General features: G+C 35.6%; 1 protein-coding gene across 2 annotated transcripts in view; it reads left to right on the top strand.

The window, feature by feature from the left end:
- The first annotated feature begins 1390 nt into the window (after positions 1 to 1390).
- Positions 1391 to 24928, top strand: part of LOC149562804 (Transducin/WD40 repeat-like superfamily protein) — a 293154-nt gene continuing 269616 nt past the window's right edge. For both annotated transcript variants that reach the window (XM_089826267.1, XM_089826268.1), the window contains exons 1-2: positions 1391 to 1548; positions 1672 to 1768. In XM_089826267.1, the coding sequence (XP_089682393.1) occupies positions 1502 to 1548; positions 1672 to 1768 (144 nt within the window). In that variant the 5' untranslated portion in view covers positions 1391 to 1501. The remainder of the gene's footprint in view (positions 1549 to 1671; positions 1769 to 24928) is intronic.

Below are 24928 nucleotides of genomic sequence, written 5' to 3'. Positions count from 1 at the left end.
ACATAGGAATAATGACATATTTTAGAGTAAAAGTAAATGCCTTATTGAGTCTTTGCGGAGACTCAAATATGTTGATGTTGCCTTATAGGTTACTACTATTATCAAGATAAAAGAGAGCTTGTTCCTATAGTTGCTAAAGGATGAGAAATGCATTTTGGAAAATAAAGATCTTGCCCATGGGTTCACTACTTCTAAGGACAATATTAATCTTTTCAACATGCCACTTTCAAACCTTACACATAAGCTAAATCGTGAAAGGAACTAGAAGAGGAAACTAGAGGACAAGAACGTGTCGTTGATCACGCCTTCTCTAATTCGGTTCACTACTTCAGAGTCTAGTGAGGATGAGGAAGATTAGCCTCAAAATCTAGTTCTATGTTATTACATTTTTGCTTATATATATGTATATGGGCAATGTAATAGTGAAAACGCCCTGTCTGATATAACTTTCAATTTGGGACATCCTCGTATATGATCCCTTAATTTTGTATGAACTCTTTCTTTATTTCTTGATATGCAATAGTAAAAATTTAAAGTTAAAACTTAAAAAGAAAAATACTTACATGTAATTGGTTGAGATAAAAAAGATTAATAACCAATTAAGTATAAGTGAGTGCAATAGTATGAGCCTATGACAAATCCAAAAAGAAGATATTTATATCTCTCCTAGATATCACATTTATTTGACTTTAATTCTGTTGGTTAATTTAAACTAATCATGATAAGTATGAAGCAATGATTTTTCTTATTTGAATTTTTATGAAGTGTATAAAAAGAACAACAAACATGTAATATTTAAGATCTATGTTTCATTTGAATGATAATGCTATAATGATTGAATGGATGTTCCTAAAATGAAATATGATTTTCCTTTAATCACAACACCCTATGACAAAAGTTGATGAATTTCTCTATCAAATGGATACATGGGATGAAAGTCATAAGAGTCTCAATTTAATTTTTAAATTAAAAGCTTCTAAGATTATTGTTCAAATTGTAAAATTAAATCAAATTCACTTTCACACTCTTATATCTAATATAAGAATAATATAAGAACATGAATGAAATTTGTAAAATTCAAAATTAAATTATAAAATACATATAAATGAAATCACATAGCTCAAAAACATTTACATTGAAGAGTACTCTAAGAATTAAAAATATCGTGGAAGACCTAATTTAAAAAAATAAAAATTAATGTATTTAATTTAATTTTTTTCAAAACTATAATTATCATCTAAATACTTTCGAAATAAAATTTAATGTAGAAATAAAAGGAAGTAAATATATAATTTTTTTAAATAAGAACGGTAAAAAGTGGGAAGAGAGTTGGTTTTTAAATTCAGAGTTTACACATTTAATACTAATTTAGTTATTTGCTTTAAAGCAAAACAAATATTTGTATTACTAATGCGGTTCGGTTGCCAAGGCGGGAAGACATTCGTTATGTCCAGTGGGATAATTGAAACCCTTTCATCATTTTAGATACATTGAGGCAAAAATGGACTCATTTGTTGTTCGTCAGGGAAAAACCAAATCAATGAAAAGGTAGAGCCATCTCAATATATAATTTAAGAGCGAAATGCTGTGAAGCTCTGCATAATTATTGCATTTAGATTTTTGAATATTTTTACGGAACAAATTTGATATCCATTTGTTACGATTGTGAAGGCGGATATGGGAAAGAGATATCTGGGAAATCGAGGGTAAGTTTTCGTCAACGTACAGGCATCGAATTATTCACCGGTTGCTGAAGTCTTATTCAGAGGTGCATTTCTTTCCTGTTTGTAATCATTTTTAAGGAAGAACGCAGAGGTAAACATACTGCATTTAGTTTAGTTTGGTAGCATGACATGGACATATAAGAGAAAATTTGAATTCACCTGTAGTCGATTCTGTGTCAAACACGACAAGGTGCCCTCCTTTTAAATTTCTGTAATTGATAAACGGCCAAGTCTTATATAAAATATATAAAATTAGATATAAACACAGGTTTGGCTTGAATGTTCTCGCATGTTCTTTACATTACAAAGTTACCATATGGGCATGGATTATGAGCTGCTTTGTTAGAGAGACAATAATTTGTTTCCGTGCCATGAGTACGTCATTACAGTTCTATAAGCTATTGGAGTATGCATAATTGAGATACGGAAAATGATTCTATATAACAATGCATTGTGGAACTGGAAACACTGAATGCATCAATGAGAAATAGCTAAAGATCTCGGGCATGAATCATTCTCTAGCTTTGAGGATGGGGTAAGCCGGTTTGATTTAAGGGAAATTCCTTGCTTAAGGGCGCTTGAGGCAAAAAATTACTGCATAACATTGATTTAAGGCGAAACTCTTTGCCTAAGTACGTTTGAGGCAAACTAATGGTTGACATTCTGGGAGTCCTGGTTTTTTTCATAAATGGGTTTTTTAACCATAACTAGTGAAAGTAGTGTCATGAAATTCAAATCAATATTAACATAGAGCCTCCAAAGCTATATTACATAAGATGACTTCAACAATTTTGCTTTGGAGTTTCTCTTCATATATTTTATACAATTATTTTTCTATTTGAAAAACGTTTTTTGACAGAGACTATTCGCATCTCCAACTCTGAATCATTTCTCTTTCCTTTGCTGGTCACAATATTCCTTGCACTTGGCACGAGATCCTTATAGTTTTTCTCCCCTTGAGGCAAAACTGCCTTGCCCTATCAATGAAACTTTCAGTATTTTTGCTTCCAAATATGTATCTTCTTTATTGGCATCTTGCTGTCCATAAACAACATCCAATTGAGGAGGCAAATAAACAAAACATGTCTAACATAGAGGCTCATGTAGATTTGTGTACCACCTGTTGTAGAAATGGCAAATGTATATCGGTCATTGCAAATATTGTGTTTACTCTCGGAAACTAAACCAAAGGCCGTGGAAGAAGAATGCAAATCAAAATTGGGTGAAGGCAATAGAAGAAGAGCTTGATCAGATAGAGAAAAATCAAACTTGGGAATGTATGCCTAGACCAACAGATAAAAATGTAACTGGAACAAGGTAGGTATTCGGAAATAAATTAAATGAAAATGGAAAGGTAATAAGAAACAAGATAAGATTGGTTTGCAAAAGTTACACTCAGATCAAAGGCATTAATTCTAAAGAAACATATGCCCCTATTGCCCGAATGGAAGTGATAGGCTATTCTTAGCTTTTGCAGCCTTTAAAATTTTCAAAGTTTATTGGATGGACATAAAATGAGCATTCTTTGAATGGCGAATTGAAGAAAGAAGTCTATATTGAGCAACCAAAAGGATTTAAGTTACGAAGTGATCCAGATGTTGTTTGTAGATTGAAGAAAACATTGTAGGGATTGAAGCAGGCAGCTAGAGCCTGGTCTGGCAGATTAGACAAGTATTCAATTGGACAAGGATTTCAAAAGGGATCTGCTGACAGTAGCACCTGCTACAGAGTTGACTCTTAATCAAATTTTGATTGTTGTAGTTTATGTTGATGGCATAATTTCTGGAGGAAATGATGATATATGCAAAAGATTTGCAGATGAAGTGAAGGAATTTTGAAATGTCTATGATTGGTGAGTTTAATTTCTTCCTTGGATTACAAGAGTTAAAACAACAAGGGAATTTTCATTTCTCAGTCCAAGTATGCCAAAGAATTATTGAGGAAGTTTGGATTGGAGAATTTTAAACTGGTTTGTACACCTGTTGTTACCGGATGTATAAAAGATGATGATTCACGCAAAGCGATGCAAGCAAATACAAGTCAATGATTGGAGGACTGTTATATTTGACCACTACTAGTCCAGACATTATGCATGCTATTTGTTCAGCAGCCAGATTTCAGCAAGAACCAAAAGAGTCACATGTTATTGCAGTAAAAGTGGTCTTGAGATATTCAAAGGATACAAAAGATTATGGCTTATGATATCCCAAGGATTCAGATTTAACTTTGATAACTTATACTAATGCTGATTAGGTCGAATGTGTTGATAAAAAGAGAAGTATAAGTGGTGGAGTTTATTTTCTTCGCTCTCGGTTGATTGCATGGTCAAGTAAGAAACATGATTTTGTATTGTTATCTATTGCTGAAGTTGAATACATTACAACATCCTTGTGTTGCACTCAAGTACTTTGGATAAAAGAAATGTTGAAGGATATTGGCATATCATTTGATGTACTGATCTCAATTATGTGTGATAATATTAGTGCAATAAACATTTCCAAAAATTCGGTACAGCACTCTAGAACAAAACATATATCCATTAAATACCGTATCTTGAAAGAGAAGGTATTAGACAGCGAGGTAAAACTTGAATATATTTCTACAAAAGAGCAGATTGCAGATATCTTCACAAAACCATTATCCAAATATCTTTCAAGTATCTTTGACATAAGTTACGGGTTCTACCCCTTTCTAGTCTACACAAAATTTGCACCAGGGTATGACTTGGTCCAGGTTATTACACGATCATTCCTATTGAGATCAATGCTTGGCGACTTCCTCTTAGCGCTGGTAGAGTAAGTTTTGTAAGGGGAGTTTTGCCCTTTGTCTTTGATGTCAAAGGGGAAGAAGACAAGAGGTCTTCATATTTGATACCGATATTGAGTTGTTTGGTTTGTCATTAATGAATGTTGCCATCAATAACAAAGGGGGAGATTGTTGCAAATGTGATGTTGTTGTTGTTGTTGTGGTTGTTGTGAATAATGGTTGTCATTGATGTCAACATACCTTGGTTGATTGGATGAATTTCTGTTTTGATGCTTTGGTGATACGGATTGATGTGCTCTGGATGTTGTGCTGTAATGATCTATCTTTGGTCTTGTTTATCCTGGTCTCCTTCATATTGTAACATAATGAGATAATAAGAGACACTCTTTTGGGTCTGGTGTGATTTGGAAATTGATTAATGTGCTTTGGAAACATAGTATGCATTGTAATTTATAAATTCTATTCTTTGTCTCTGGGTATTACAGTAATTTTGTGGTGTTCTATTTCGAGAGATGAGTTTTTGTGTGGTTCAAGTTTCATTCCTTTCCACCATGGGATTGTTTTGTGGTGACCTAATTTAAATCTGTCCGACTTAGAAGATTATGAAGGTATGAAATGGTATTAGTAAAAGACGATTTGTTTGATCTTTGGTGCGTGGAAATATACAAATTTGAAAGGGAATATATAGATGTTGCTAAGCATGTGAAAAGTGTGCGACTATCAAACTATAAGGTTCTTCTGATGTTGCAATTAGTGACAATTATATCAGGGGTGGATTCCCTTTCATTATTTCTTTGATAGTAATGAGCCCACCTGTAGTGAGCAACTTGACATTGACCCACCTTTTATAAAAATTACCTTATCTGGTGTCACTCTAATATCTGTTTCATAATTGAGTATTAACACTCTCCATGGTTTTTCCTATCTTGGGTTTTCCCCGTAAAAAATTAGTGTTCATTGTGTATACTGTTCTTATGTGCTTTCAGGTTCATGTCCGTTTTATTTATCTAATTGAATTATGGTTGCTTCAGATTGACTAAGATTAAGAAGAATATTTTATGATAATTGGTTCACATCCTCCTCAGTTATCTAGAGTGTTCAACAATAGTTTGATACAATCTTGTTCAAAGTACTGTTAATTCTGTAACTTGTAACCATACTAATCTGATAACAGATCGATTTGATCTGATATGGCATGAATAAATATTGATTTAAGTCCATGCCTTGTTCAACTTAAGACATCGACGTCTATCCTTTTGTAATAGTTTAAAACTAATTTAAACTCCTTAGTTTATGATTGTGTTAAACTCATTTAATCCTTGGAAAGTTGTCGACTTGTAGAGGTTAGGCATAAATGGAATTTGGAAGAGACATGTCCTTTCTAAGAACATGTCCCTTGATTTCTTTATTTATAGAGGGTAAGGTTGAAGTCTAAGAGCACACAAGAACAAAGACAAGTCTGCTCCTTGGTCAATACTGCCCACATTTGAATTGCAGAATTAAAAGACAGAATTCTGAATTATATTTCTGATTCAATTGAAGGCAATACTTTGAAGTTATTCTTAGCAAAACAAAGGAGAGGAAGAAGATCAAATCTAGTCTATATTCAGTCATAGAATTTACAGAAATTTTACATGGTATCGGAGCTCTGGTAATTGAACCTAGGCTTTGGAAAATTCAGTAATCAAACTTTATATATATCTATTAACTATCTCCTATCTTCAATGGCATACACAATCAAAACTGAGGACAGGTTTGATGGGAAAGAATACTTTGATGCCTGGAAATTCAAAATCATGATGATTCTTGAAGAAAATGAAGTAAAACAATTTCTGATAAAGCATCCAAACAACCTCTAGTTGAACCTCATAAATCCATCTGGAGCAAAGGAAATAGGAAAGCCATTCAAATCATATTAGATGGAGTAAAAAATGATATCATACCCATGCTTACAAAACATCAAACAACATTTGATATGATATATGCATTACAAAATGCATATGAGGTCAACAATGCAACTAGAGTTCTCGCACTGAAAAGGCAATTAAATCACATATAAATAAAGAAAGGAGAATCAATGAATTCTTACTTTCTAAGAGTTGCCGACATTAGAGATGAACTGTCAACTATAGGAACCATTATTATTGACACAGAATTAACGTTAATGGCTATAGATGGATTATCAGATTCGTGGAAAACTTTTGCACAAGGAATAAGTGATAGAGATAAAGTTCCTGACTTCAACAGACTTAAGGGGGATTGTCTTCAAGAAGAATCCAAAAAATTAAAGACAGGAGGGAAACTGAAAATAGAAGATGAAGAACTTCCATGTTCTTAATACGAACTCCTATAAGGGCAAGAAGAAGCATTTCAAGAAGAAAAAGGGAAATCAAAAGAATGGCAAACCCAAGAAAGATCTATCCAAACTAAAGTATTTCAAATGTGAAAACTTTGGACACTACAAATCTAATTGTCCTGAGAATTCTAAACAACAAGCAAACTGTACAAATGTTACTAGGGAAGAAGATACCTATAATCCTGAGAATCGTGTATTGTATTCATCACTATCAAATGAAATCTCAAGTAAAGCATGAGTAATTGATAGTGGGTCTTCTAGACATATAATAGGAAACAAAGAAGCACTAGACTCTATTTTAGAAAAGGTTAATGGCGAAGTTACCATTGGTGATAATTCAACACATTCTGTTCAAGGAATTGGAAACTGCACCTTGAAACTAAAATCAGGAAATTCTCTTCTTCTCAAAGGTGTACTCTACGTACCAGGAATAAAAAGAAATCTAATCTCAATTATAGCACTTGAAGATGATGGGCATAATGTTACATTCGTGGACAGTAAAGTAATAACCTGGGCAAAGAACTCCTCAATCAAGAAAGTGAAGGTGATTGGTTAGAGAAAAGGATATTTGTATGAATTGAATTCAGAATCAAGTCGACCTATTCAAGCCTTAATTCATGAAGCTACAAACATAAATGAACTATAGCACAGAAGATTAGGGCCTCTAAATTTCAAAACCTTATCAACTATGGAGAAGATGGTTACTAGTCTAAACTAAATAAAGACCACTCAAGCATATGCAAAGGGTGTGCACTGGGTAAGAACACCAAAAGTCCATTTCATGATAGCACTAGAAAAACAAATAATGTTTTGAAATTAATTCATTCAGATTTATGGGGACCTATGTCTATTCCTTCTCTTGGAGGATTCTGGTACTATATTTTGTTCATAGATGACTTCTCTAGGAAAACATGGATTTACTTCTTAAAGTGCAAATAATCAGAAGAAATCCTAAAGAGATTTAAAGAATTCAAAATATTAACTTAAAACTTATCAGGACATAAAATTAAAATTCTTAGAACTGATAATGGAGGAGAATAAACTGCAGAGTTGTTTTAAAGGTTTTGTAAAGAAATAGAAATTAAGAGGGAGTACATCGTTCCTTATAATCCAGAACCAAACTGGGTAGCAGAAAGAAAGAATAGAACGATTATAGAAGCTACTAGAGCTATGATATTTGATCAAAACCTAAAATATTATCTTTGGGTAGAAGCCTCTTGTACTGCTGTTTATATTCAAAATCGAAGTCCTCACTCTTACCTTAGAGATAAAACTCTTGAAGAAGTCTTTACTAAAGTTAAACTCAATATAAGTCCTCTTAGGATTTTTGGGTGCCCCATATATATCCATGTTCCAAAAGAAAAGAGAACCAAATTAGAACCCTTTGGGAGGAAAGGTATTCTTGTAGGGTATAGTGAAACATCTAAGGCATCTAGGATCTTTATACCTGGACAAAAAAGTATTGAACTTACTATAGATATAATTTTTGAAGAAGATCTAGCATTCAAAAGAACCCTAAGTTCTAAAGGACCTTCTCCTTTACCTAGTTCTGAAAGAAATAGTGTGTTTGAGTCCCAAAGGGAGAATATAGAAGAAATTGAAGATGAAATTCAAAATCTAAATCTTGGAGAAAATCAAAATTCAAAGAAAAGACCCCTTTGGGCCATTAAAACAGGAAGCACAAGACTTTGTTGCACCTTCTGGAACAGTAGAGAAAGTAAAAGACCTAAAAGATTCTCTAGTTATACAACAAACATGAGTAACTTATCAAAAACAAAACCGACCAATTCTTCTAATGCTATTAAACATACAACTTGGAAAGAAGCTATGATAGAAGAATACCACTCTATTATGAAGAATGATGTTTGGGAAATTGTTCCAAGACCCAAAGGAAAATCTGTTGTTTCTTCCAAGTGGATATTTAAAATAAAGCATGTTGTTGACGGTAGCTTTGAGAAATTTAAAGCTAGATTTGTAGCCAGAGGATTCTCTCAGAAAGAAGTTGATTATGAAGAAATTTTTGCTTTTGTTGCCAAATATACCTTTGTAAGAGCAGTCCTAGCAATTGCAGCATTGAAGGGATGAAAAGTACATCAGATGAATGTAAAAACAACATTTCTAAATGGAAAGATTGCAAAAGAAGTATATTTGGAGCAACTTAAAGGATTTGAAACTCATGATCCTAACGTTTTTGTTTGTACGCTTAAGAAAGCTCTTTATGGGCTTAAACAGGCTCCTAGAGCTAGGTACGAAAAAATTGATAAGTATCTCATTGGCTTAGAATTATCCAAGAATAAAGCCGATCCAAATTTATATTATGAAAGAGATAAAGATGATATGGTAATTTTGATACTGTATGTTGATGATTTACTAATAACAGGTGATGATCATCTTATAGATCAATGCAAGAAAGATCTAATTAGAGAATTCGAGATGAAAGACTTGGGACTCTTTCATTACTTCCTAGGACTGAAAGTACGGTAGAATTCTAACAGTATCATACTTAATCAAGAGAAGTAAACATCAGATATTTTGAAGAGATTTGGAATGTGGAATTGCAAGTCTATGTCTTCTCCAATGGAGACTAATCTACATAAACTTAAAGAAGCGACAGTAGAATCACCTTCCATAGATTCTACTCTGTACAGACAGAGGATTGGGTCCCTTATGTACTTAGTAAATATAAGACCTGATATTTGCTATGCTGTCAATGCCTATGCCAGTTTATGTGTGAGCCATAGGAGATTCACTTAGTGTTAGTTAAACACATTATGAGATACTTACAAGGCACTCTTAATTTTGGACTCAAATATGAGAAAGTTGATTTAGATTTGCATGGATTCACCAACTCAGATTGGGGTGGAAGTGTTAAAGATAGAAAAAGTACTTCAGGATGTTTCAGTTTAGGATTAGCAATAATATTTTGGATATGCAGAAAGCAGTCTTCAGTAGCTCAGAGCTCCACAGAAGCTGAATACATTGCAATAGCGATGGCCTCTTAAGAAGTAGATTGGCTAAGAAAGTTACTTGTGGGATTATTTGGGCAAGCTATGAATCCTACAATTATTTGTTGTGATAATCAGAGTTCCATCAAGCTTTTGGTGAATCGTATTTTTCATGATAGGTCTAAGCATATTGAAATTCCTTACCATTATGTAAGAGATATGGTAGATAGAAATTCTGTAAAATTAGAATACATTTGCATTGCAGATCAGACAACAGACATACTCACCAAACCTCTATCTAGAGTGAAGATAGACCACTTTAGAAGAAGACTTGGTATGGTTGAATTGTAACCCATTTGTATTCTTTAAATTATTAATAAAATATTTTTTTTGTGAGGCTATTGACTGTTATGGGCTCCACCATTTGTGTTCATTATTTAAGAGGTGACGATCTCTGAGATAATGAACACTTGTATAAAAGACATTATGAGAGATGACGATCTCTTAGATAATGTGTTGAATAGTAGAGTTCTACTGTAAGATCTAGGTGAGTTCAAGATCATATTGTGATGTAGACATTGTTATGTCTATAAGTCACAAATTGGATAAAAGAAGAATTTTATTATTTTCCGGGGTTTATCCTGTATTCTAGTAGATCTTAAACTTAGGATCATGTTGTGATATTGGAATACTAGTATCTATGAGTCACAACTTGGATAAATGAAGAACTTAAATAACTCTTCAGATTTATCCAGTACATTGTATTCTTTGCAATACTGTTATCACTAGTAGCAGTGATTTGTCATATTATAGATTTAGTAATATGGCATTGTATCATGTGTTCTATGATACCACATGCTAAAAGGATTCAGATAGATATGGAGTGTCAATTCTTGCTTGTTCATCTTTATTGATGTTGCTAGATTTGATATCTCTCAGTATGATTATCAAGTTAAGAGGGAGTGTTAATTCTATAACTTGTAACCATACTAATCTGATAACAGATTGATTTGATCTGATATGGCATGAATAAATATTGATTTAAGTCCTTGCCTTGTTCTCCTTAAGACATTGGCGTCTATCCTTGTGTAATAGTTTAAAACTAATTTAAACTCCTTAGTTTATGTTTGTGTTAAACTCATTTAATCCTTGGAAAGTTGCCGACTTCTAGAGGTTAGGCATAAATTAACTTTGGAAGAGACATGTCCTTTCTAAGATGTCCCTTGATTTCTTTATTTATAGAAGGTAAAGTTGAAGTCTAAGAGCACACAAGAACAAAGACAAGTCTGCTCCTTAGTCAATACTGCCCACATTTGAATTGCAGAATAAAAAGACAGAATTCTGAATTATATTTCTGATTCAATTGAAGGCAATACTTTGAAGTTATTCTCAGCAAAAACAAAGGAGAGGAAGAAGATCAAATCTAGTCTATATTCAGTCATAAAATTTGCAGAAACTTTACAAGTACTGTATTTTTTTGTATCCTCCATGTTGCATCTTTCGGTGTGACAATCACAAATAGTGAACTACAACGAACCTGTAAGATTCCTTATTGGGTCTTTAAACTGAAATTAACACCAAATCTTGAAAACAAGTACTTCTTGAAACTTTCTACTACTTAATGACTATAGAATAGCGTGGTGCCTTAACCAGAATGAGAATTGAACTCGTAAACATAATAGACTCAGTCAAAGGACTTAATGCCAAAAGATTTCATACATCATGATACTCAAATTTTATTAATCGAATTCAACAATACACATGCAACTGAGACAAATAACCAAAACTACTGATTCATAATTTGTTACTCACTGTATGGCAATTCTATACAACAAGAAAATAGACCAAAGGATGGAATCGTTGAATGCGATTTGCACCTGGAGTACTCTTGCCATACGAAATTTCAAGCAATGATATCAAATAGAGGTGACTGAGGACTTGCATTTACTGTTGTAATTCCATTTCATTCTTTAAGGTTTCTTGTAGAACATGCAATCTCCCCAATATTGCCTGCGGTTGATGACTGAGTTATCTCTCTCAGCTGGTGTGTTGTTGGTACCAGTATCTTTGCATTCACTAGACTGATACACCAATGGTTGTGATTCTCGTTGAGTAGCAAATATGACAATCCAATGTTACCCTTTTCACACAAACCGTGTGCATTCTCCCTTCTTTCAAAGTTATCTCTAGTCGTGATGCCAGAAAGTACACATTCAATCTTCCTTCAATCTGTAGTAGTCATTCATGATGCCAGATATGAGAGTGAAGACTCTGAATAGATGTGACTAACTTCCAGTCACTTCTGCCTAGTAAGTTAAAACCAATGGCAAATCCTCATATGTATTCACTCCAATCGTTTGGTGCTATGTCCAATCTGCTCTTTAGAGCTTTACGTTTCCAAGAAAGAATTCAGTCACAAGGACAATGTCGCGAGTTCTCTGAAAATCTTTGCATATCCTCTCTACCCATTTTCCCCTACTTAAAACACCTCATAGCCAGTTGAGGAGTGTTACCAAGTAGAGGACATTACATAGAAATGACAACCGTCCATGAAAATGCCAATGCCTGCGGTCGTGAGTGGTTCAAATTTACCAAAAGCCAAAGTCATAATTTTTGACCAAGTCATTTGAAAAATCCGACAAGTCCAATGTCGCATAAATTAGGATGGAAGTCCCCAATTTTAATTACCACCTTTAAATAAAACTGTCGATTGAATATTGAGTATGTAATGTGAGAATACGTGGCTTGGACATACACTTATTTTATTTCTTTTTAGGCCCTCTAAGGCCTTCTGAAGATTTTTCTTAGGGAATTGCCTTCAAGCTTTTCAGTGTATGGAGACTATGATGGCATCCTTCCAGGTTCACCCCCGAAGTGGTAGCAGGATGCCTCTGATTTTTCGCCAAGCACGACAATATAAATCACATCATCTTACTTAGTACAGTCAATTAAGTTTTAGAAAGGTGTGTAATCCAGTTGGCGTATGCTATTTTTCACAAAAATACTCAAAAGTAATGTTAAAAAGTGTAAAATTCTTGAGTGATTTCTATTTTTGGATGAAGTCTCAGTAATAATTATTCATAGAGCAGATTCAATCTAATTTAATTGAAACAATTGTAGAGCACATAGGAACTTTGATTCCATATAGTTTGTAACAAATTGTACCTCAAATGAAATAACTGTACTGAATTTATTGCTATCATAGATATACTCAAATTCAAAGAGATTTTATTATAAGTTTGAACTTGGAACCATGTACAGGATTATTACTTTGTCAATCCCAAAGTACTATAATGCCTTCTGGAGTTATTTCAGAACATTCCCTAGTCAGTGTAAAGGTAGACTTCACCACACTAATTGATTTTGCATCTGTTACGGAAGCACCCTCTCCAAGGTTGATGCCCACAATTTTGAAATAAATGACAAACTGAACAAGAATTGCAACCACTAGATGTATATGTTATTCTCTGTGATAACATATAGTTTGTAACAAATTGTACCTCAAATGCAATAACTGTACTGAATTTATTGCTATCATAGATATACTCAAATTCAAAGAGATTTTATTATAAGTTTGAACTTGGAACCGTGTACAGGATTATTACTTTGTCAATCCCAAAGTACTATAATGCCTTCTGGAGTTATTTCAGAACATTCCCTAGTCAGTGTACAGGTAGACTTCACCACGCTAATTGATTTTGCATCTGTTACGGAAGCACCCTCTCCAAGGTTGATGCCCACAATTTTGAAATAAATGACAAACTGAACAAGAATTGCAACCACTAGATGTATATGTTATTCTCTGTGATAACTCCTGATACTACTTGCTTTGTTACAAACTCTGTTCCACGTCGCTGGTAATTTTCTTCAATATTGATTATTACAGTATTCCATCAGTAATTTTTGGAGCTCGTATGAACAGTTCCACTTGCTTTGTTGATAATATCGGCCCTTCTTTGGTAGTTACTGGTTACAGGCTAACAACGCGATCCTCTTTATCAATTCCAATATGATGAAAGGATTACGAGAATACTTATTCGATTGCTTCCACAACTACTCTCGTTCATCTGTCCTTTCCTGCAATTTGCTTCTTCACGCCTGAACAATTGTTTTCTATAGTATGCCTGTTTACATTCAACTATAAAGAACATAAATTTTGAGAAATTAATAACTCTCTGGTTTCACCTGCTGCTTCCACTAGTACAGATAGGTTCTCACAAAAGGAAATATTTGGTTGCTACTTCTGGTTATCAAACTTGTTCCATTTCTGTGATGATCCTTTACGAGATCAAACTGCTATTTAAATTTCTCCCCCTCCACCGAACTTCCATTTCTCCAACAAAAATTCTCGTAAGAGGAACTAATAATTTAATTAATAAACCTTGATAATTATTAATTAAATAATTATTTTATTTTCAACTTCATCAACTAATTATTTAATATATGTTTGTTTGGAATAATCAAACAAATATTAAATAAGTAATATATTTATTTAATTAGAAAAGTTACTTTCAGAGGGATATTACAATATCCCCTTCCCCATGTTGCTTGCCCACAAGCAACTGTAAATTGGGATTCTATAATCCTTGTTCTCCTTCCCAAGTAGCATCATATATTGGTAAGTTCTTCCATTGTATCAAATATTCCTTGAGAGGTCGATTGCACAAATGTCGTTCCCGAGTATCGAGGATTTTCTCAAGTATAGTTTCCAACTTTCCCTTTGAATCCAACGGTGGTAATGCTTCAAAACTGTCACTTGTTTGCCCAATGCCTTGTTGAGGTAAGAAACATGAAAGACATTATGCATGCGATTATCCTTTGGTAAATTCAATTCATAAGTGACGATGCTAATTTTCTTGACAATCTGATAAGGCCCATAGAGTCGGGGCTTCAATTTTTCAGCTTCACTGCGTTTGACTGAAGATTGCCTATATGGTTGTAGCCTAAGATATACCAACTCACCTTCATCAAAACTGCGCTTCGTATGTTCCCCGTTGGTATAACTTTTCTGTTGATTCTGTGTAGGTTGTAAGTTTTCCTTGAGGGCCTTTAAATAATCTAGACTTTCCTGAAGCCAATTCTGAGCTTTGGGCACATTACTTTTGTCAAAAGCAAGATCAATAAAAGATAGAGCATCATATCCATATAAGGCCTGGGATGGAGTCATATCGATAGAGGGCCTTTAAAATAATCCCAACTTTCCTGAAGCCAATTCTGAGCTTTGGGCACACTGCTTTTGTCAAAAGCAAGATCAATAAAAGATAAAGCATCATATCCATATAAGGCTTTGAATGGAGTCATACCGATAGACATATGATGTGTTGTAGCAATATTCCCCTAAATCCAAGCCTTTTGATGCCCAACCACATAATTGGAACGATAACCTTCAATCCATTTGTTCACAATTTCTGTCTGACCATTTGTTTGTAGATGGTAGCTGGTGCTATGGTTCAACTCGGTACTAGTTAATTTGAACAACTCCTCCCAAAAAATGCTCAGGAATCTGCTGTCTTTATCACTGATTATATTCTTTGGTAGACCATGCAAGCAAAAAACTTCTTTGGAAAAGAATTCGGTGAACTGAGTTGCTGTGAATTCTGTAGTGCTAGCAAATAAATGTGCAAATTTTGTTAGTTGATCAACTACAACACAAATACAGTCTTTACCTTGTGCCCAAGGTAATCCAATAATAAAATCCATGGATATACTCTCCCACTTTTGTTCTGGAATGTGTAATGGCTGAATTAATCCTACTGGGTATGAGTGCTCAGCTTTATTCTGCTGACATGTGATGCAGTCCTTCACATAGCGCAACACATCACTCTTGAGCCCTTTCCATGTGAACCGTTCACGGATTTGCTGGTAAGTTTTGAAATAACCTAGATGTCTTGCCAAAGGTAAATTATGAACTGCTTGCATAATTCTCAATTTTAATTTAGAGCCAAGCACCAAAAAAATTCTATCCTTGTAGTAGATAACCTCATTCACAATCTTGTATCTATCATCCTACAGATTCCGTTATAGCAAATCACAAGCGAATGCATTCTTAGAATATTCTACTAACAAGAGACATTTCCAATCAGCGTTCACCCCTGATATAGCATTTATTTCAAGTTTCCTGGACAATGCATCAACAACCACATTATTCTTGCCTCTAACATATTCAATTTCAAGATTATAAGCTTGGATTTTACTAATCCATTTCTGCTGCCTGTCATTTAGATCTTTTTGTCCCAAGAAATATTTCAAACTGTTATGATCAGTTCTAACCATAAATCTGCCACCAACTAAATACTGTCAAAATTTAGCCAATGCATGCATTATTGCTAACATTTCTTTATCATATATTGAATACAACCTTTTAGCACTATTGAGTTTCCTGCTTTCATAGGCTATAGGGTGTTTATTTTGCATTAAAATTGCTCCTATTCCTTCATTAGAAGCGTCGCATTCGAGGACAAATGGTTGATTGAAATCTGGAAGTGCAAGAACTGGACAAGAACTCATTACCTCCTTGAGTTTATCAAATACCTGCTGTGCTTCTTTACTCCACCTGAATGTTCCCGTTTTGGTAAGATTTGTCAATGGTGCGCTTAGCTGTGAAAATCCTCCAAATCTCTTGTAATAATTGCATAAACCAAAGAGACCTCTTAAATCTAAAAGATTCTGTGGAGGTAGCCAATCCAAAATGACTCTAATCTTCTCTTGATGTACTTGCACACCTTTGGCATATAAAATTTCTGTCATACCAAATTCACATTTAGATGCTTTTGCATAAAGGGACTATGATTCCATTATACCCAAAATCTCATCAATATGACGCAAGTGTTCCTCTCGAGTCTTGTTGTAAATCAGTACATCATCAAAGAAAACTAGCAAAAATTTCCTTAGTTGTTTATAAAAAATATGCTTCATACAAGATTGAAATGTTGCTAGAGCATTTGTTAGTCTAAACAACATGACTAAAAGCTCCTAATGACCATCATGACAGTGCAAAGCAGTTTTATGAATATCCTGTTCCCTTGGTTTTATCTGGTGGTATTCGGATCTTAAATCAATTTTAGAGAAATATACAACACCATGTAATTTATCTAACAATTCATCAATGCGGGGGATCCGATATTTGTTTTTAATGGTCTTTTTATTGAGGGCATGATAATCTATACATATGCGTAGAGTACTATCTTTCTTTTTGACCAGCACTACTGATGAAGCAAATGGACTCGAATTGTGTCTGATATGTCCCATATCTAGCTACTCCTTAATAGCTTTTTCTTTTTCATCTCTAAATGCTTTTGGATGTCTGTATGGAGCATTGGTAACTGGTTTTTCCCCTTCCTCTAATTCAATAGTATGTTCAAAACCTCTATCTGGAGGTATGTCACTGAAAACCACACTATGTGAATCTAAAATCCACAATAAATCATCTTGATAATGTTATGATTTAAAATCTATTACCTTAGTGGAGATAAGGCATTGTGCTGACCAAGCAACATCACCATGATGGAAAATTGAAATGTCCCTTTTTTGATTTTATATGATATTTCAAGCCTCTAATCAGATTTTCAAAATCAAACAACCAATATTACAAAGATCCACCAATTTCTCAATAAACCCCAAATCGGGTATGCCCGAAATAGTGCCAAAAACTTCACAGCTTCACATATTATTAATAAATCTGAAAGTGGACATTTTTATAGAAATTTCAGCAGCATAACAGCCTCCAAAATGACATTTCCAGATCTGTATAACATTTACACAACAGCGCCCAAACGGAGGATAAAAACAATGCTCATCGGGCTCTCGAAAACAACATAGAACAGCCCGGAAACACCACAAAAACACTAATAATCTATCACAGAAATATAATCACGACCAAATACATATATTCAGCTTAATTTTAACATCTAAATGTCTGATATACAGCAGCAACCCAAACTGATAGGAAATACTCAACCGAAAACACCAAACTCTTACAAAAAACACACCCGAAAACTCACAAATCTGCACTGTTCAGCACAAAGGCAAACTCTGCATAAGCATGCACATGGAATGGCTTCAAACTCCCGTCCTTAGCCTTCCTGGAAACCTGCAAACTCCTGTTCTTGGGTCTCCTTCTCCACAAGTTTGGCAGCCTTTGAAGAACAACAAAGCAATGCGCAAAAATCAAGTTTTGGAATTAGCCCAAAATGCCTCCAAACCCCTTAAAAGAGGGCATAACCCTAACTCACGTCCAAGAGGGGTTAATAAAACATATTTTAATAATAATTTTCATTTATTAGTCCATTAGCTTCCAAAGATTATCCCCTTTTTCTGAAACTTCACCTTTTTGGGCCTGCTTGCCTTAGAAAAGATTATTATTTTTAATTATTTGAAAAGGGGACATGACAAGTCCTCCCCTTCCAAATATTGCTTGTCCTCAAGCAATGGCTAAACAATAAACCAATCAATCCACCTGGATCCCAAATGTAGTCATGAACTATACTATTGTCAATTAACATAGGCTCCTGCAATATCCTCTGCAATATAACCAAGAGGAATCCATAATCAAACTGACAATTACTGCTCAACTAAACTCCAAAGTCACAACTTCCACAGTCAGAAACCCACAAGACATAAACTCTTAGAACATCAAAACCTAAGTAAAGTAGACAAATCAAACTACCAACACAGTAAATACCATCAACGAATCCCACTAGCTTATACGGAATGTACAATCCAACTCTGCAACAATGGTGAACGCTCTCGAATGAAACTGTACCAAGTATGGAGAATCCACACACTGTACAAATCCTGCAGCCAACACAACTCTGTAGATCATCGGCCACTATCTCATAACCATAACTCCCATGCACCCCTGATGGTGAAAAGCCATCACAAGATAAACAACAAGAAATGGAACCCAAACCAAATTTGCTTGCCATCAACTCCTCAACACAAGGATCAAATGCTAACTGATGTACATACCTTGCAATATAATGTTGATAAAAAAAAACCAACCTCAGTCAACAGCTCACCATGAACAAGTGATACAACCCATTGTGACTGATCACCAGCTAAGTCAGGAGATGTCATAGCCAAAGGAGTAGAATCAATAACAACACCTGTTGAAGCATCACTCGTAAACTCCTGCTCTAAGTCATGTATTATCAAGCTGTCAACTGCAGAACCTATCGCCATGTCGTGCCCATCACAACTCTCATCCCGAGGCGTCAAACTATCCCATAACTGATGATAAGCACTAGGAACCAAAGTACATCTCTGTATCACCATCTCATCAACATGGTCATCAAAGGTGAATTGATGAGCATACCTCACAATGTAATGTCAATGCGCCAATCTCAGTCAGTGGCTCAGACTGTAATCCAGATGTAACTAATTGGAATCGATCACTAACCAAGTTGCAACTGACTACTACCTCTGAAGACATCGCCAAGGGAGTAGTATTACTAGCAGGGACCATGCCAACTGTCAGCTCCCCAACATCACACATGGTCTTTGATACAACATCTCTAGTCCTCATGCCATTAGTACTAGAGGTCACCACCATGTCAAGCATACCACAACAATCTGTTGCAGCACCCAACTCAACTGAACCTCACTCTAGTGGGGATGAACCCGATGTGCCAATGTTAGTATCAAGGATGGATGCATCCCCATCTCCACTGTCTTTGACAATCTCGACCATGGACATCCTTAGATCACTAGACACCACAGCTTGTGACTGTACAGAATTTGGTAAAGACTGCAGTTGCTCTAACTCCATGGTCACCTTAGCCAAATGAAACTGTGACTCCTTGAAAGCCAACTGTGTACTCTCAAGAATCTCAGAAGTCACCTCAAGCTGTTGAGTAAGCTCACTCACCTCATCTTCCTTGGCCAACAATGCATCGTATGCTGTACTGCCCCACTCCATAAGATAATCTCTATCGGCTACCAACTGCATATAATGCTGTCTCAGAATCCAGAAAGCCTCCCTTAAAGAGTGGAACTCTGTCAAGGAAAGATAACTGCCTCCCTGCTCATCATTAGTAGGAGAACCCCATCCATAAACTGCTAAGAATTTACGAATAGCATCGAAATGTTGGCAAGCAATACCAATGTCTCGCTCACTAACTCTCAACTGACTAGACACATGATGGCACTGGCTAGACTGTATCCTACAAACCTCCTTTGACGCACTATCTAAAGGAGTATCCTCAAGGTTACTGGTCTCTAGAGTATTAGCATTCATATCATGCGAATCAACTCCAAAGCTCATATCAACATACGGAGTATCAAAAACTGTAGCACTGCTATCCAACTCCTTTGTACCAAAAGAAACCACCAAGGAAACTAAGTCTTCAAAACTGCCTATTGCATCCTCCTGGATGTCATCAATGCCAATATGATCCTGAGACTCATCTATACACACTGCCAAATTTGAAAGATCATCAACACATTCCAGCAAAAATGGTCGACTGGATATATGAACAAAGCCCAACGCCGGTGTATAGAAACTAATACCAACATCAGATAAGCTCCTGGCACAAGAAAAGACAACACTGTGCAATCTACTAATCAAATCCATGATAGCACCCAAACAATCACTGCTACCAAAAAGTGTTAAAGATTTCCAGTCAATTGAATCCCAAATGCAAATATAACAATCTTGAGTCCATATCCGTAAACTATAATCAGTTGGTAACTCAAGCAAACTCCTCACCTGAGTAATATGACCAATACCAACTAATTCCACATACCTGTCTGACATTGTCCCTATATCCTGGATGTGAATGCAAGATGAACTCACAACATTATCAATGACCACATATGATCTACCGTTCACAGAAAGCTGAGTATCAGGAGTGCAAGATGAAACTAAACTCAATTCCATGCCATGCTTATCCCCATGTGTCTCCCAGTCTTGTAATGCCAATGGAGTATTCACCAAAGAAGCTCGAGTGTCCTCAAGCTCGTGAGAAAGCCTGTCAACTTCCTCCTCCCTCCTCCTCAAGGCATCTGAATACCCTCGAACAAGGCTAAGAAGATGGTCACGATCTGATAGAAGATGTAAATAACTCAACTTCATCATTCCCATTCCTTCCCTAATCGCTTGTAAGTCAACACAAGAAGACTTTGCCTGAACTCCCTTATGTCTACCTTGTAACTGAATCATCCGAATGTGATCCTCTATCATATCCCGCATCCTGTCATGATGAGATAATGAAGTCACAATACTGTCTTTGTTCACCTTTAGCTGGCTGGACAAATCATGTGAAGTACTACCTGCCTCAACCTCATGTGACGAAGCATCTAACTGTGCCTGGTACTCTTTTTCAGCAAAGTCATGAATGCTTAATGTCTGCTCATCTCTACCAGGTATCTCACCATCATGCACAACAACATCCTCATAATCATCATCTAAACCCACTACCTCCTGTGGCAGAGTAGAATCTGAGACCTCTGCCTGGCTATAAGCTAGTTTCTCAAACTCGTCATGCAAGTTCTTGGTAATTGTATCACCTGCCCTGTGAGAAAATCTACCAAATAGAAATCTGGTCAACTTATCCACCTTAGCTGGGTCGGACAACATGTCATTCATCATACGGTGGTGCTCAACCAACTGTTCAGACATGTCATGGTTTATTTTCCTAAGTTTATCTCGAATGTCTAAATAACCATCCTTTCTACTGTTCTGACTCTGGATATCAATTGTCCAAGATCGTGTCCTCTGAGACTCTGTACTATACCTGTCCATTCTGGATAAAGTAGAGTGTAACCCCAATAGGTTATAACTTCTTCAAACACCAAGAACTAACATGCAAATGATTAGAAGTAGCATGTAACCATAGATTTTGACATGCAGCTGATTAGAAGCAACATGCAACCACCAAATTCACCAAGAACTAACATGCAAATGATTAGAAGTAGCATGCAACCATAGATTTTGACATGCAACTGATTAGAAGCAACATGCAACCACCAAATTCACCAAGAACTAACATGCAAATGATTAGAAGTAGCATGCAACCATAAATTTTGACATGCAGCTGATTAGAAGCAACATGCAACCATAAATTATGACATGCAATATTTGGGTAGTTGTCAAAACTGACATGCAAACTTCTACAAACCCTCAGGCTGGCAAGATCATAGCTCTGATACCACTGAAATGTCCCTTTCCTGATTTTATATGATATTTCAAGCCTCTAATCAGATTTTCAAAATCAAACAACCAATATTACAAAGATCCACCAATTTCTCAATAAACCCCAAATCGGGTATGCCCGAAATAGTGTTAAAAACTTCACAGCTTCACATATTATTAATAAATCTGAAAGTGAACATTTTTATAGAAATTTCAGCAGCATAACAGCCTCCAAAATGACATTTCCAGATCTGTATAACATTTACGCAACAGCTCCCAAACGGAGGATAAAAACAATGCTTATCGGGCTCCCGAAAACAACATAGAACAGCTCGGAAACACCACAAAAACACTAATAATCATTCACAAAAATATAATCACGACCAAATACATATATTCAGCTTAATTTTAACATCTAAATGTCTGATATACAGCAGCAACCCAAACTGATATGAAATACTCAACCGAAAACACCAAACTCTTACAAAAAACACATCCGAAAACTCACAAATCTGTACTGTTCAGCACAAAGGCAAACTCTGCATGAGCATGCACATGGAATGGCTTCAAACTCCCGTCCTTAGCCTTCTTGGAAACTTGCAAACTCCCGTTCTTGGGTCTCCTTCTCCACAAGTTTGGCAGCTTCTGAAGAACAACAAAGCAATGCGCAAAAATCAAGTTCTGGAATCAGCCCAAAATGCCTCCAAACCCTTTAAAAGAGGGCATAACCCTAACTCACGTCCAAGAGGGGTTAATAAAACATATTTTAATAATAATTTTCATTTATTAGTCCATTAGCTTCCAAAGATTATCCCCTTTTTTTGAAACTTCACCTTTTTGGGCCTGCTTGCCTTAGAAAAGATTATTATTTTTAATTATTTGAAAAGGGGACATGACAAAAATGGCCTCCATTTTGTTAGCAGAAACAACTTTGGGTCCACTATTTGACATTCCCCTGAGAATCACCTTTTTCCCATCAATTTTGAAAGAGAACTCCATGCACTTGAAACTCTGTGAGTATTTATCCGAAGTCTCCAACCATTGAAATCCCAACATAACATTAGAGTTAGCCAAATCAACCACATAAAAATTATTTGTTACTATATAATTACCAAGAGCAATACTTAATTGAGGGACCTTATGTGTGCTTACTAAAGTAGTACCACTTGCTACTTGAACATCAAATCCTTCATGTGTTGATGTCAGTTTTGTACCACTACATAACATATAGTGATTGAATACTTGATACAGAATATCAAACACTCAATCCCTCTCTTGAAAAGTAAATACTCATGAAAACATGAGAAAAATTCCAATATTCCTTACACCTGTGGATAATAACTTAGTTATATTAATGTGATTTGCTGGTTAATCAGGTAGGTGGCCTTACATTGTTCATTCGAGGATAACTTGGGCTTTTGGTGTGATGGTGATGATGTCTAGCTTTGTAAAATATATGAGTGCCAAATGATGTTGATGGTGATGGTGTTGGGGTGTGTGTTTGCCAATGATGCTTCTCCTAACTTCCTTCTCGATTGAATTCCAACTACTAAACTATTTGCTGCTCTACTCCTACTCCTATGAATGGAAAGATTAGCAAATGGACTAGGATCAAATCACCTCCATAGATGCAATGATTCAAGGGAAAAAGACTAGATTACCACACAAGGCTTTCTGACAAGTTGGTAGGATGCTAGTGGCCTAGTTTATAGATCTCTATCAAACATCCACTAATATCACCATGTAACTATCCATCTAATCTTACTCTTATTTAACAACTTTCTTGAAATAAAATCTACTTTAACAGCTTCAAAGGAAATCTAATTCTGACTATTCGAAGTAGAAACCATGCAATAACACTAAATGTTCTTAATCACCATGCAAGTCAACAATGATAAAGAGAAACAATTTTGGTATTATCTTAAGCAACAATTTTTTTCAACCCTTTACAAATGAGAGCAAACGGCCTTATATAGGGGCCAAAATTACAACCAACGGTAGAGATTAAGAGGTAAAATCAACGATCCACATTAGATCCCAGAAACCCTAATTAGGGTTGCCACTCTATCGGCCAATGAGAAGACGCCACCTCATCAATGGACCAATGAAAAAAAAGGAAAAGTGGCAACTAATGAGAAGGCACCAAAATGGTAACCAATCAGAATCAGACACCTATTCTACCAAAGAAGAAGGAGAAATTGCCACTTGGGCTTACATCAAATGATCTTCTAATATAATTCTACTCTTTTTTTTCATCTTTTTAGACAAGACATATGAACTTGGCTAGCTTGTCGTTGACTTCTTTCATGGGAGGGCAAAGCGTGTGCTTCAACTTGAGCTCAGCTGAATACATCATGTTGCTCACTACTTGCAGTGTCTTCTCATGATCCTTCTCATATTCTTTCGCATATCCTATAAAGACACTAAGGGAGGCAAGGGTGCCTAAATGTTTCTTCTTTATGGCAACCTTCCCCAACTCATCCAATCTTTATCCAAATTCTGTCTCATTGACGTTCTCCTCTTGTCCACTTGAATTATCCCTTTGTTCTCTAGCTTCAATTATGCTCTTCCTTGACGGTGCTGCATTTTGTCTCTTTGCTAGAGGCCCCTGATGTTCTTTACTTTTCTCAACTTCCAAACTTCTCTTGTTGCTCTTAACTACTCTTTGTTGCTGCCTATTGCCCTCACCTTTCTATCCAACTGACTCTGCTAGACCTTCTTCTTCGGGTTTCATCTTCTCATAAGTAAGGCGTACCTTCTAATTTTGTAATTGTCCTAACTTCCCATTGTACCACGACTCAGTTTGTAGATCAATTGTCCTTGCAACTGCCTCTAAAGAAGGATCTTAATGATCGTCCCTATCCACTGGACTCAACTCTATTCCATCCACTGTATCATAATCTCCTCTTAGCACATTTTCATCATCTTCCAGTTGACCGAGAATATCAAGGCCTCTCCATTTGATTGCCCTCATCATGCCCACTGACAACCTTGAGAAAGCTAGCTT

Source organism: Cupressus sempervirens, chromosome 4 (genome assembly GCF_028749045.1).
Source record: "Cupressus sempervirens isolate cs-2001-9-10 chromosome 4, ASM2874904v1, whole genome shotgun sequence".
NCBI classification, from domain to species: Eukaryota; Viridiplantae; Streptophyta; class Pinopsida; order Cupressales; family Cupressaceae; genus Cupressus; species Cupressus sempervirens.
This window is presented reverse-complemented; position numbering and strand designations above follow the sequence as displayed.